Source organism: Marmota marmota, unplaced genomic scaffold, assembly GCF_001458135.2.
Source record: "Marmota marmota marmota unplaced genomic scaffold, marMar, whole genome shotgun sequence".
NCBI classification, from domain to species: Eukaryota; Metazoa; Chordata; class Mammalia; order Rodentia; family Sciuridae; genus Marmota; species Marmota marmota.
The window spans coordinates 204,633-219,264 of NW_025999977.1; the positions used below are offsets into that span (position 1 = coordinate 204,633).

The window sequence follows — 14,632 nt, forward strand, 5'->3', positions numbered from 1 at the left end:
CGGCTAAAGGGGACCTGGGATGAGCAGGGATGTGGCTACTGCGGGCTGTTATATTGAAGACGCACCTCAGTGTGTGGGTTCTGGGAGACAGGTGTGGCCTCACAGCTGTGACAAGGACTGGGAGGTGGAGGCAGATGGGAGGTCTGTGGGAGAGAGGATAATACAGCTTCTCAAGGAAGAATGTTGGGTCAATCCTAGCAAGTGGGCCTGCACAGACAAGACAAACTGAGGGTACAGTGGTGTGATCCTGAGGCAAAACATAGGCACAGCTTTCAGGGAGACATGGAGACCTGCTCACCCAGTAGAGAGTGGCTGAGGGCCACAGTGACCTGGGCATGCAGGCCCACACACAGGTGATGCAGCATGGACTCTACTTCAGGAGGATCCAGCCATATGTATGCTCTTAGCTTGGGAGCAAAATGATCCATCCACATGTGCCTTGTGTGTGTGCTGGAGTGTGTTTCTCTTGGGTTGTATGAGGAGAATATATCCAGAGAGGTAGAAATGGTAGCATATTCCCATAAGAATCAAGTGCAGCTTCTGAGATAGAAACAGGCCCCCAGGTACAGGTGTGGAAGTTGCTCACAAAATCCCATAGCCTTTGATTTTGAATAGTGTTAACTAAATCCAGCATGCCAATATTGCCAAGTCCCGAGCCCTGATTTAGAAGTGAGTCTGGCCAAGGAGAGGTGCTTGTTTCTAACTTGCTTTATGGCCTTGCTTTGCCCACTACCCTCCATTTGTGTGGCTTGAATGGGGAGGTTTGGTTGGTGTTAACTAAGGAGCCATCTGGGCCCACAGAGGCTCTCACTCTACCATCTGCCCATATCCTTCACTATCCAAGCTAAGGAAAATTTGTATGTGCAAGTTTGTCTATTTTAATGGTTCCGGCCTAACAGTCATGGTTTTGGTGATTCTCTTGTCTGTTTTTTGTACCTCTTACTGGCCATTTAAGACATGGGCCATGTTACATTGATCTTAAAAGAATCTTGGCTGAATGGGCCATGCCACCTATAGACATGTCACCTATAGACATGGTGAAGGAGACGCTGATCCATCCTGGATGATGGCACTAAAGAAGCTAAGAAGCTGCTCACAAGTGCCCAAGAGAATGATGTATCACTCTAACACTATCTGGCCTTTAAATGGTTTTCTGGAAATTATACAATCTTAACAGTTAGAATTTGTCTGTGAGGGGTAAAGGATATAGAAGATTCTGTATGTGAAGATATTTATGCAGTTATATGATAAGGAATCTGAACAGTCAGAAACTAAGTTGAAAGAACCAAAGGGCACTGCCTCTGACATGCCAGGATAGAAGCTAAGAATCTGCTCACCAAAGGAAAGTGTTACAAAAGAGTTAAGTCATTTCAACCCAGTGCTGGCAGTATTAACACTGTGTCTCAGCCTGGCTCCACCCAACTGAAGATAACCTAACTGGGGCCACCTTCATGAAATATTAATATGCCTAGTATAAGAAAAAAGCCCAAAAGGAGAATCTAGGCAAAATTAATGTTGGGGAACTCAACTTAGAGTTGATGACATTGTCATAAAGATAAGGGGGACAGGTCAGGCTAAAAAATATCTTGTGCCCTAACCCCTTGATTGCAATCTGGGAGAAAAGGATTACAGCATAGTTTTTGTATATACTACATTGTCTGATCCCTCTCCTGGAATGAAATTTGCTTTGTAAATTAAATGCATAGATAACATTCATAAGGATTGTTTCAGAATACATATTAAAGAAAGGATCTGAAACAAACAGGGATAAGAAAAGTTATAGGTATAGAAAAAAATTTTGGTACAGAAATTTAAAAGGTAAAGGAAGTGTTCTTGATGAGAGAACATTTTGTTTTGTCTGATAAAATAATATTCTTGTGCTAAAATTCAAGATAAAAAAAGGAGAAAATCAAGGATGTAAACAAGTTGTAGAACATTTAAGTTACACACGATTTGTGGAGGATGAATCTCAAAAAATTTGTGTATAATTAAATTGGCTATAATTAGCACAATCAGTTGAAGTTATTTAATGTATTGATATAAACCAAAGTTTAATAATCTATGGGTTGAAGTAACAAGGTTTTCTTAAAACATTAGTTTGCTCTTATCTATCAAGATAATTTCTTATGTCTGTTAAATTTTCTTATTTAGAGAAACTAGTCTTGAAGAAATTAGGATTTGAACACTTTTGTTTAAACAACAACTGTTATTTTACAGTAGCACACTGCATTACAGGATCTAAATTTTTCTTTTAAAGCTAAACTTGGTTAACATAAAATATCAGTGTCATTGTGCTACTGTTACTGACTTACTTGTATTCTAAATGTATTTATATCTTCTAAGTATACAAGTCTATAAAATATAAAATCTAAAAGAACATTTACCAAGCTTGTGTTCTTCAAACTAACATTTAAAGGGTTGGGATCATAAAAATTTGTTTCTTAGTTTATAGCTATTATACAAACTAAATATATTTTTACTCCTGTTCATTTCATTTTTTATTTTCCTTGTAAACCTTAACTGTTATTTGTTAGTGCCTTACAGAAGTATAATTCTAATATAATAATCTAAGTTAATTTGAGATAATGGGTCATCATCTATAGGATAGATGGAGTGATCTAAGGCTAACTTCTTGCACTAATGTTGACTCCAATCAAATAGAAGTAGTAAATAATTATAAAGTTATAGACATTAAAGTTAAAACCCAGTCCTCTTACTTTAAGACTGGTGAAACTGGTTTGCAGTATGTTTCAGACCAAAGCTTAGAGACTAACGTTATGGAAACAAAAGGGGGGGGGGAGAGAGAGAGAGAGAGAGAACACAAATAATTGGCTCTTGCCCTTTGAGTCAGCTTGAACTCGGGGAACAAGGGGACTTCTCGAAGGGCTTTGTGACTCTGGGCTACATTACCTCCCACTCAGGGGGCTCAATGAGACCCTGGAGAACAGAAAGCTAACCAGTGCACATGCTGCAAAGAGGAAGGTCACTGGAGAAGGAGACATTCCTGATGCTTCCAAGGGAAACACATGGTGAAGGAGACGCTGATCCATCTTAGATGAACTAAAGAAGCTAAGAAGCTAATCACAAGTGCCCAAGAGTGACCCCCTGAGGGAACTCAGCTGAATTTTAGCAATACATAGGAATCAGCATGGTCCTAAACACCTAGCAAAACAGTTACTCTACCAAAGTATAGTCATACCTGGGCATTTAAAGGACTATCCTTCTTTTAATGGAACTTAAGATGTACACTTTTGTTAGCCCTACAGCCCTGGTGTTCCCTAAATTCTGAGGCATGTTTCCTTTGTGAGGCTCATATTTACCCCTGCCTACCAAAAATTGGACTGACCTCTGTATCTTGGTCTTACTTATTCTTCAAATTGATGATTTACTTAACAACTAAAATTTGCCTATTCTGATAATGGCACACACCAGACACAAGAGAGCCTTTCAGTGTATTCCCTTACTCACAGGGATAGATAAATCTGCCAAGATTGACACAGGAGCAACAGGATTAGGAACCTCTATTCACTACTATAAAAAATTAACAGAACAAGTTATTGAAGACATCCAACAGGTCGCCAATGCAATACTGACCTTACAAAATCAATTGATTGTCTGGCTTCTGATATCCTTACTATAAAACAAGGTAGTCTCTGCCCCTGCCTCAGGGAAGAATGCTGTTTCTATGTAAACCATCAGGATTGGTAAGAGACAAGTTTAAATAGCTCCAGGACTGCCTTGAACAGTGAAGATGAGAACGATCTGCTTCCTAGTTGTCCTCATTGGAGGATCTAAAATGATGAACTTTCTGTGTACTCTCCCTCACATCCCTCTTAATATTCATCTTTTACACAATAAATTTCTTCCCTGTATTCTTAATTTTGTACAGAGATAGCATCTTAGTAAGGTGACCCATTTAGCTCATACTGCATCGCAGGAATATGTCAAAGACATTCCTCTCCTGCATTCACAGTATGAGATCCTGAAAACACAAAAAAGGAAAAGATACCCATGATGACTTCAAGCTTTATTCCACATGTACTTTATTCCACATCTGCAGCCTCAACCACAAGGAACCTACAAAGGTTCAGGACACCCTACAACACCATATCCTATCCTGGATTTCTGAAGATGGATAAGTTCCCTTATTTCATCCCTTTTCAGCAGGAAGCAGCCATATGTGACATTGATTCCCCTATTCAGAGTCTATATGAAGGATATGGAAAATAACTCTCAATGATAAAAGGAGTATAATTGGCTCAGAACTTGTTGCCATTTTCCTTATCTACAACTGTTCCCCTGAATGCCCAAGGACTTCCTCCAGCTATAATTAACACATTTCCTGCTTAGACTCAGCCTGTCTACACCCTAGAATACTCAGACCCTTTTACTAGCAAGTTACCATTTTCTCTCTTGAAAATGTGCCCCCTGCTGCTTAATAAAGTACCACTGATTTGCTGAGGTCTGCCTTCATTTCTTTTCCTTTCTATACTCTCTTTCATTTGCTTTCATAACTTACCATTTCCCTTCTGCTTAGGAAAATGGACTGTTATCTATGTCCTTGTCTATAAATCAGGATTTGATCCAGTCTTCACTATTAAAAAAAAACCCCAACATTTCAGTGGTATAAAAAATAAAAGCGCATTGCTCTTGCACAGGTGATTCCAATAGGTTGGATGGTGGGTGTGGGCACCAGAGTCTCTGCTACAGTCATTTTGTATTGTCCCCTTTTTGCTTATCTAGTCACACAATAATGTTGCATAAAACCAACAGAAAAAAACATATATATATATATATATAAATAATTTTCACTTTAGAGCCTATGAACCAGCAGTTTCTGCTGGGCTTGGCTGGGCAGTGCATAGGGTATCAAGTTGCCTTTTCTAATGTCCTAGGTTGAATGAAGTACCAGGGACACTGGGCTTCATCCATTTTGACTTTAAGCAGGGCTCAAGGTCATTGGAGAACAGCAAAGGCAATAGCAGTAAGGAACAATAGCTTTTCCTAGTGCCTCGAGGCTGAAAGGGAGAAATGTAGTTGGACCCATAGTAGGGGACTGCAGAGCCACAGAGCATAGGGCAGGATGCAGCCCTGTGGAAAGAATTGGGACAGTGACTTGCTTTACCTTCTCTCCTTCTTGGTCCCTGGCTCATGGCAAGAGGTGGGTGAGGATGGAGGGAGGCATGTGTTCATGGGAGGACATGGATATGGTACAACCCTCGATTGAGGCTCTGGCTGAACCCAGTCATGGGGACCCATGCGACTGAGGGGAAGTAGGTCAGGCATGACTCTTCCTGTTTGTCCAGAAGATGCCATGGGACTAGCAAGTACACCAGATCTGCTATCCTTGGGAATCAGTCAGGACCAGCCTCTCTCTCAAATGCTCAGGGAGTTTAGAATTCCATAGATGCCTCAGGAGTGATTATGTCATCCTAGAAGCTTCTGACACAAGGGTGAGTTGGGTGGTGGGTCAGTGCTCATTAGGTAAACAAGGCTGTCCCTTTGTAACTCTCACTGGTTTCTCTGAACCCAGAGGCAGAGCTCCTGCTGTTCCAGGAAGTTCAGGTACCCCTTGGTCAGGTTCTGGTGACTTGAGAGAAGTTTGGAGGTCATTTACCCTCTTGGCAGTGTCTACTACTTATAACTCACCACCACTGAGACATCAGGCAGGATAAATCGTGTCTGATGAATTGGGACAGTGACTTGCTCTACCTTCTCTCCTTCTTGATCCCTGCCAAGAGACCTGTGTCACAGGCTTATTTCACTTAGGTGAAGACCCTTCACCAAGCCATGGGATCATGCCAAACATAAGTAACTTGTTATGCAAACCCCTGAAGCTGAACTCTGACCCCTCAATGCCATTCAAAGTGTTGCTGGCATTGATGGCCATCTGCAACACTCTGTGACAGCCTAACCACACCTTCAGGTCTATCTCATTTGTGCTTCTCTAAAACCTCAACAATCCACATGGTTGTTCCCTTCCTCCAACCTTCCCCTGCTATTCACATCATATGTCTGAATTTTAATTTAGTTTTTTACTTAATGTTGGGTCCATCAGGACTTTCCCTTTGAGTTGGAGGGGAGTCTGCCATGCAGGTTTGTTGAGAGCCACAGCTGCAGGGGCCCCAGCAAACTTCCAGCTGCCGGCTGATGATTGGCTCACAGCGGCCCCAGCAACATCTAGCTGATTGGCTCCTCTGCGGTGATGCTCATTGGGCTGTTTCCCTGCCCTTTCAGACCACGGAGCTGCTCATTGGGGGACTTTTTTGGCTCCGCCCACGTGACCCAGCCAATCAGCCTCAAGAGCAGGAGGATTGTGAGAGGTGGAGAGAGAGGCTTGTGGAAAGCCGGTGGTGGCAGTTGGGGCTCTGAGGGTTTTTCCTGAGAGGCTGTTTTGTTTGGCGTGTGTGGTTCTAAAAATAAAGTTAGTTTCTTTTGACAAGTGGCTCCTGATTGTGCCCAGCCAGACTGCGGCACAGGTTCTCCCCTTCTCTGCTGACAGCAACTCTCCTGGCCCAGTAAGACTAGTGTCTCTTGGACAACTCCCAGTGGGCACAGAGCTGGCACTCACATGAAGAAAGTCCACAGTGACTTGAGAGGTTCATTCAATAGAAGGGAATGAGTTTTACTGCTGCCAGATGGACATAGTCAAAGGCCAGAGCTGCAAGGAGGCCAAGGAAGGACCAGGATGGAAATGTTGTCATGGTAAAGTGATGAGGGAGTTCTGGGCTCTGAGGAAGGCCATCCAAAGATGCCAACCCCAACAATGGTTGAGGGCTTCCTGCAGGAACCAGATCCTCTGCCTCTGGAAACACAGAGAAAGGACTTCAGCTTGGCCATGTGCTCTAACTTCTGTCCTCACTCCACAAACCTAGTCAACTGCTCTAGATCACTCAGTAAGGAAGCTCCCATTCTGTTGGAGGCCTTTGGGTACCATATTCCCTTGGCCTGGAATATTCGCTGTCTTTCTCACCATACCTTGGTTCACCGGGCACCACTGCTTTCAGGTGAGGGATGACTCTGTTGGAAAATTCACTTCTGACCAGGGAGGAAGCCCTCGACTTGCTTGCCTTGTGTTCTCCCTGGTATTTAGTCTGTTGCTCCTCATGGTGGGGTTCCCAAAACTGCCAATGTTTTCACTGAATGCCTGTTGAAAACAAGGGTGGACACAGACTATTATGTAACCAATACCTGTGTTTGTGCAATGGGGAGGGCATTCCTGGGTCGAGGGATGAGCTAAGAGGAGAAGGGAGATAAAGTAGACTCTCAGACTGCAGAACTCTACAAGATCACAAGGAATTTTGCCATGAGTTTTGGTAGAAACTGCAAATCCAAAGTTGCTTAGGCACACAATATAGGGTGTTGCTAGAATCTCAGAGAGTAGGATTAATGGCGACGATTGGCCACTATAATCCAAGGCCCCTATTCAGCTGAAGAGGATGTTTTGGGATTTGATGTGGGTGGTGGTGGCATAACATGGTTAATATACCATTGCCACAGGTTTTACACTTTAAGTCAGCTAATTTCATGTTATATTGTTATCATCTAAAAAATTTGAAGCAAAGAGAAGTGTTTAAATGTCTCTAAATCCATAAGGAGGACCTAAAGATTGGAGAGAGAAATGATGTTGAAGTTTTCAAAGAGGTAACCATTATGCATACAACCAGTGGGCACTGCCACTTTGACCCCAGCTTCCCTAGTCATGGACAGGGTACAGAGAGGAGAAGACATATATTGGAGGTAGAACTAGGATTTGAACCCAAGTCTGTTTGACTCCTAAATTCATATTTCCTCCAAAAGGTAGGCCTGCCCTCAGGGCAAACCTGGTAGTGGGGAGCCTGAGCATAACCAATTTGGGGACTACCTGCAGAATACAATGTTGCAAATCCAAATATGAAATCTTGGAAGGGGCCCTGTAAGGGAGGGAGGGATATGGAAGCTTAGGTTTTGTAGCTTCCCAGCAAATGAATTTCTTTCACTACAACTTAGATTTCATAAGCTTCCCCAAGGCTTTGAGGCAGTTTGGTGGCCTCCTCCCTGAGGCCATAGCTTCCTGGTCCCCTACATCCTACTCCATCCCATCCCCATATGGTACCGTGAGGCATCCATGTCCTGCCTGCAGCATCACATTCAATATACCTACACCAGGCCTCCTCAGAGAACTCCAGACCTCAGTCAGTCCCACACTTTCGACACAGAAATTGTGCCCTGTGGTGTTGCAGTCCCCAGGCCTCCTCTTTTGCACACGGCAGCTGTCTACTGTTGGGTGCCCGTCAGCTGGCAGCATTGCTGGTGGCTGAAAAGGACCCCTGCAGCCCCACAGCAGTGTCAAGAGCATTGCTCAGTGTGTGAATGAAGGAGAAGAGAGGCTGCAGAGGAGGTGAGTGTGGGGACTGCCTAGAGTCTTACCCAGAATCTTACCCAGACCGGTAAAGCTGGGCAGAGAGAAGCCCAGCTGGAAAGCACCTTGTTGCTGAGCCAGGGACCCTCATCTGTTGCCTGTGAGGAGAGCCTGAGGTTAGTGGCACAGTACTCAGACTCCTAGGTGTGGGAGAGCACTGGGGTGGACCCCAGAGAGCCCTGGGTGGGCTTTGTGAGAGATGTTGTGACCTGAAGTGCCAAGCTTCCTAGGGTTGGAGCCAGGGGCTGGTCCAGATCCTGCTGACCCCCATCTCACAGTTTCATTTCCAAGTCTTCATGAAGGTGCATGGACTTGGGCTCCCTGCATGGTCATAGCCCAGCAACGTGCCCTTGGGATTTCTGATTATGAAACATTCATGAATCTGCCAATGTGGTGGCCACCCATATTGGCTACCCACAGGTGGACAGACCCTGGACATTCTCTCCTGAATGCCAGCTGGAGGCTGAGGGCTGAGGCTGCCCTGGTCACTCTCAGCTTTGGGGAAGCCAGTGAGTGGAGGGGTACATAGCTGTAGGACTCAGTGTTGAATGGAGTCCCACAATATTTTAGGGATCTGAAGGCTGCACTGTCCTATGTGCTTGGCCCTTTGCCTTCCCAGCAGACCAATCCTTAGCACTGGGGAAAGGAGGCTTTGGTGAGACTTCTAATTGGAAACAAGATTTTTGCAATATATGCACCTTGGTGGGGGCTCAAAGGCCTGGGGACATGAGTACTGACTGTCATAGGGTGTTATCTACATGTGCCAATAAATTTAGAGAGCCCATAATATACTAATGAGGTTGGAGGCTGTGAAGTCAGATTTTTGTTGCTGCAGTTAAAATACCTGACAAGAACAACTTAGGGAAGGAAAGATTAATTTTGGCTCATGTTTTCAGAGGATCCAATCAATGGTCATCTTGTTCTAAAGTAGAAACCGGATGGAGATGAGTCATGGCAGAGGTAAGCTGCTAAACTCCAGCAGCCAGGAAGCAAAGGAGAGAGAGGAAAGGGTGGAGGAAAGACAAACCCCTCTAGGGCACGCCCCCAGTGACCTACTTCCTATTACTAGTTCCCACCTCCCAGTAGTTCATTCAGCTATTAATGGTTTAATCCACTGATGAGGCCAGAGCCTTCATGAGCCTAAAAGTCCCACTCCGAACTTTGCTACATTGACTATGCTATCAACACATGAGCTGTTGGGGAACATTCCAGATTCAAACCTTACTATTCCCACACCCCGACACACACGCTCAAAAATCTTCCTTTAATGGACTAATCCTTTGATAGCTGAATAGACTACTGGGAGGTGGATCCCGGATGGAGGAAGTAGGTCACTGGGGGCGTGGTGGGAAGGGGTATTATTCTCCCAGGCCCCTCTTCTCTCTCCATCTCACTGTCTCTCTTTCTGGCCCTCTATCAGTTTCCCGACTGCTTTGAATTCAGCTTTCCTCTGCCACAAACTTCTACTGTGATGTTTCTGCCCTGGAGCCAGCTGACAAAGGACTGAACCTTAAAACCGTGAGCCAAAATAAATCTTTCCTCATCTAGTTGTTGTTCTCAGGTATTTTGATCACAAAATGAAAAGCTGACTCACACAGAGGGGTGGGGACTGTATATATCAGTGTTTTATATAAATCATTCTATTAAATTTCAAAACAACTGTGGAAGGCTGTTGTTATTTTACCCTGTTCTGCAGAGGAAGACAACAGAGGCTCAGAGGTTAAGTGACATGCCCAAGGACACATAGCTAGAAATGGAAGGAACCAAGGTTCCAACATCCAGCAGGTGTTTCTGATCCTACACCTCCTTCCACTGGTGGTGGCCTGCTTCTTTTTGGGCCACAGTAAAGACACACAGTTGAGATGTCTCCTAAGTTCTGGGGAGGTCTGGGACACTCACATGGCTTCTTCTCTCTCCTCCAGGGATGCAGGGAAGGCATGCGTGAAGGTTTAGCTGTCACTTGTGGAAACTGCAGACACGGAAGTCTCCCCATGGCACCTCATCACATCCGCAAATACCAGGAGACTGACCACAAAAGGGTCCTGGAGTTGTTCTCCCAAGGGATGATCGAGCATGTCCCTGCCACCTTTCGCCACATGCTGAAGTTGCCACAAACATTCTTGCTCTTACTTGGGGTGCCCATCACCCTACTCCTGGCCTCTGGCTCTTGGCTCCTGGCTCTTGTATCCAATGTCACCTTCCTTGTTTTCCTATGGCTGTTGGCCAGACAGCCTTGGAGGAAGTACGTGGTCGTGTGTTTCCAGACAGATCTTGCAGACATCACCAAATCCTACCTGAGGGCCCATGGCTCCTGCTTCTGGGTGGCTGAGTCTGGGGGCCAGGTGGCAGGCATAGTGGGTGCTTTGCCAGTGAAGGATGCCCCCCCAGGGAGGAAGCAACTGCAGCTGTTTCACCTCTCTGTGGCCTTGGAGCACCGAGGTGAAGGACTAGGGAAAGCCCTGGTCATGACTGTCCTCCAGTTTGCAAGGGCTCAGGGCTACAATGAGGTTGTCCTTGATACTAGCATAGTACAGCAGGCTGCTTTGACCCTCTACCTGCGCATGGGCTTCCAGAAGACAGGAGAGTACTTTTATAACAAGGTCTTTAGACTAGTGTACCTTTCTACCATTCGTTTAACATACTTCCTCCCATCTGCTCAGGAAGGAGGCCCATGAGCTATTGTCTTGTGTATCAGTCAGGATCTGATTGACAATCCTGTAGCACAAGCAAACCCTGGCATTTTGGTAGAACAAATGATGAAAACTCCTTGCTAGTGCACATCTGAGTCCAACATGTTTGATGGTGAGGTGTGGGGGCTTCTATTCCATTCAGTGCTTCTAGGTACAGTGATTCTTTTGTCTATCACCACAGTAATGTATAAATAACAAGCCGAGATGATAATGTGCACACACGTTGCTTGAGTCTGTGAGCCAGTTTTCTTCTGGTCTGTGCTGGGCAGCTCTCTGGGTCTCAGGATATCTATGCAAATGGTCAGGATTGACTGCAGTACTGGTTATAATGTGTGTCATCTTGTCCCAGCAGGCCAGCTCAGGCAGGGTTTAAAGTCATTTCAGAGCAACCAAACCAAAATGAGAAAAGAACAAAGACTTCTACATGTCCCCACAGGTGACACTTGTGGAAACATCCCAGACTCAGGAGAGATTAGACTGGTTCAGTAGTGGAGGAGCTGCAGAATCACAGAGCAGAGGGGCACAATGTGGCCCTATGAGAAGAACTGAGCAGAAATGCACTCACTCTGGTGCCATGTCCCTGCAGAGGCGTGGAAAGGTAGCTGTGGATGGAGGGGGATGTTTCCATCAGGAGACCTGGGTATGGGTATGGTGCAATCCTGTGGTGCAGGCAGGGCCCATTCCCATGGGCCACCTTGACTGAGGGGAGGTCATGTATGGAGCCTTCCTATGTATCCTGAAGGAGTCATAGTGAGGTGAGTGTCCCAAAATTAACCTGGATCGGCACATAGCCTGGTCCCAGACACTGTCCCCAAATGCTCACAAACTCCAGATTTTAAAAGGTACCTCAGAATAGATCCTCCTGTACAAGGAAGAGTTGGGACATGGGTCAGGGCTGATGTTTTCAGGACTGTTGCCCTTTCCCATCTGTTTAGGATGGGAACTCTGGCATGTTCATGGCCACCTGGAGCCTCTTACTTGATCTGTCCAACTCAGAGGCACAATTCCAAATCTGGTGAATCCCAGAAAACCTTAGTTACCTTTTGATATTTGATCAGCATGGGAGATATTCCCCTTCTCTGGCATTTCTCCTGTCTCCCTGGGCCATAGCTTGTCCAATCCTGGCATCCAGCCTTGTCATACACCCATTTCCCCTACACAGAAAACTTTAACCATGCTCGTGGACTGGGTCCATGAGTGACTAGTTGTTCAGAACCACAGCCTCAACTTCCCACTGCCCCATCCTTTTCTCCTGCCCCTGGTCTTGAAGATCAAACATAGAACCCTCTGTCAGCTCATCCCTCTCCCTCAGGCCTGCCTCCCTGTGCTATCATAGAAAAAAGAAATCACACCTGTTCCCCTGACCCTCCCCATTCCCACAGTCTTGTGACACACATCAGGTGTCTTTGGCCTCCTGAATTGTACATAAGTCTTCAGGACACCACTGGGAGGTCAAGAGGAGGAAGTTCTGCAGGTTCTCCAGACTCTGCTGCTACCAGTTCCCTTCCCCAATGAGACCAGGGTCTAAGGGGCAGTGCCCAGAGGGTAAGATTCTGAGGGAGGTTTACAGTATTCCCAGTGTTTTGAAAACTCTCAGGAAAATGGTTTTTCTCACCCACATGTACTTGGTATCAGGACATGTTAGGGCTAAGAAGCCTGAGGGGTAGAGGGGGAAGGACGGGCCCAGGATGGAAACACTGTCACACTGGACTGGTGGGTCCTGGGCACTGAGTACAACCCCATCACTGGTGGAGGGCTCCATCAGGTGCCAGGAATCTCAGAGACAGGACTGCAGCTTGGTCTTCCCCTGCCCCAGCACTTCCACTCAGACCGTAAACATAGCCAGCTGCTCTACTGAGCTCCAAAAGGAAGCTCTCATTCTGTTGGAGATTGTGAACAGAATGTACCCTTGACCTGGAACACTCTCCTCCCCTCTTCCCAACACATACCTTTGTTCATTCAGCAACCATGCTACCCAGAATTGACTGGGCAGGAAAATAACATTTGAGTAGGGAGGAAGCCTTTCATCCTGCTTGCATTCTGGCCCTCATGAAATTTCATCTGTGGCTATTCACAATCAGGTCCCCACATTAGCTGCCAAGTTGCCTGGAATCCTGCACAAACAAGGGTGGATACAAATTCTATTATGTCCACAATACTAACATTAGCTTCTGGGTGTTCGTCCTGGACAGTCTCTTTCTGCCTGCATATGGTGGCCGGGTTCCCAGGAGGAGAGGGCAGGAGTGTTCTGTGCCTCCTGAGGCTCCCAGGCCTGGTCACCACTCTCTCAGGCCAGAGCATTATGGAGTCAAGGAGTGGGTCACAGGAAACAGGGAGAAAACAGGAACCTCAGACTGTTGTACTCTACAAGATAAGCCAGAAATTTGGCCATGAGATCTGAAATAAAATGTGCAAATCAAAAGGAGGTTGTGCAGACAGCTTGGGGTGTTATAAGGATTGGGGAGAAGGAGCAGTGGCAAAAAAATGCCTGCTGGAGTATAAGCGTCCTCTTGGGTAGGTGGCAATGTTCGAGGACTTGATAAAGATGGTGGCAGCACAACATTGAGAATGAACCAAATGGCACAGCTTTTATATGTTAATTAGGTTAATTTTATGTAGATTTCATCTAAAAATTTAGAAGAAAATAGTTTAGATGATTCTAAAAGCATTGAAAAGGTTACAGAGAATAGATGTCAAGGGGTTTTCTTCGGGAGAGGGGCTGCTGTGAGTGGTACCAGTGGGTCCTGCCACTTTGACCCAAGCTTTACCAATTAGGGACAGGGTTGAGAGCATTTCTAAAGAAAATGCTCACAAAAAGATTAGAGGACCACTCTTCCTCTCTATCTGTGTGTGTGTGTGTGTGTGTGTGTGTGTGTGTGATTTTATTATTAGCTGCTGGGTGTTGAACTCAAAGACTCATTCACACCAAGCTAGACCTCTAGTATTGAATTACACTCCAGCCTCCCCAAACCCCTGTTTTAATGTCTAGCCATGCAGAATGCAGCCTTTTAATTTTTTTCCCTTGGTCGTTTCCCTGGCTCTGAGAGCAGTGAGACTCCTGGGTCATGCCACCTGGCCTCTGGAGCTAAAGACAAAGTCTACAGAGGTAAAATTTCTCTTTCTCAATACCAAGCCCAAACTACAACACCCCCACTATCAACTTGCTGAGTATCATGTATGAATGGTCTGCATGTTCCTTTCTAGAAGATCCTCAGGAAGTGAAAAGGTTATACTAGGTAGCTCCCAGGGCTGGGTTATTCATTTTCCCTGTTCCCTTACATAGGATTCTTTGGCAGCTACTCACTGCCACAAGCAAGATGTGGTTCATAAGAGCTTTTGCATCCAGGCCACACACAAGCCCCTTATTGATTCATGCTGACATGATCTGCAACAAATACCCAATTCCAGCCAGCTTCCCAGGAGGCTCTGGGACTCCTTCCATAACTTAGTATGAACTTGAACTGGGAAGTCTTTGAACTGGAAGATATTTCACAAATGATCAGGTTTGACAGTTTGGACCTCTTGGCTCACAGACACATTT

General features: G+C 45.5%; 1 protein-coding gene across 1 annotated transcript; it reads left to right on the top strand.

Annotated features, from left to right (window-relative positions):
• Positions 1 to 9,070: 9,070 nt before the first annotated feature.
• LOC107137081 (probable N-acetyltransferase CML1) lies at positions 9,071 to 13,684 on the top strand. Its single transcript, XM_015479454.2, has 2 exons — positions 9,071 to 9,919; positions 10,324 to 13,684. Exon 2 carries the CDS (start codon positions 10,339 to 10,341, stop codon positions 11,074 to 11,076), a length of 738 nt encoding a protein of 245 aa, XP_015334940.1. The 5' UTR covers positions 9,071 to 9,919; positions 10,324 to 10,338; the 3' UTR covers positions 11,077 to 13,684.
• The last annotated feature ends 948 nt before the right edge of the window (positions 13,685 to 14,632 follow it).

What these genes read in the sequence shown, in the direction of transcription:
- LOC107137081 (XM_015479454.2), top strand. Translation starts at nt 10,339, where the DNA reads ATGCGTGAAGGTTTAGCTGTCACTTGTGGAAACTGCAGACACGGAAGT.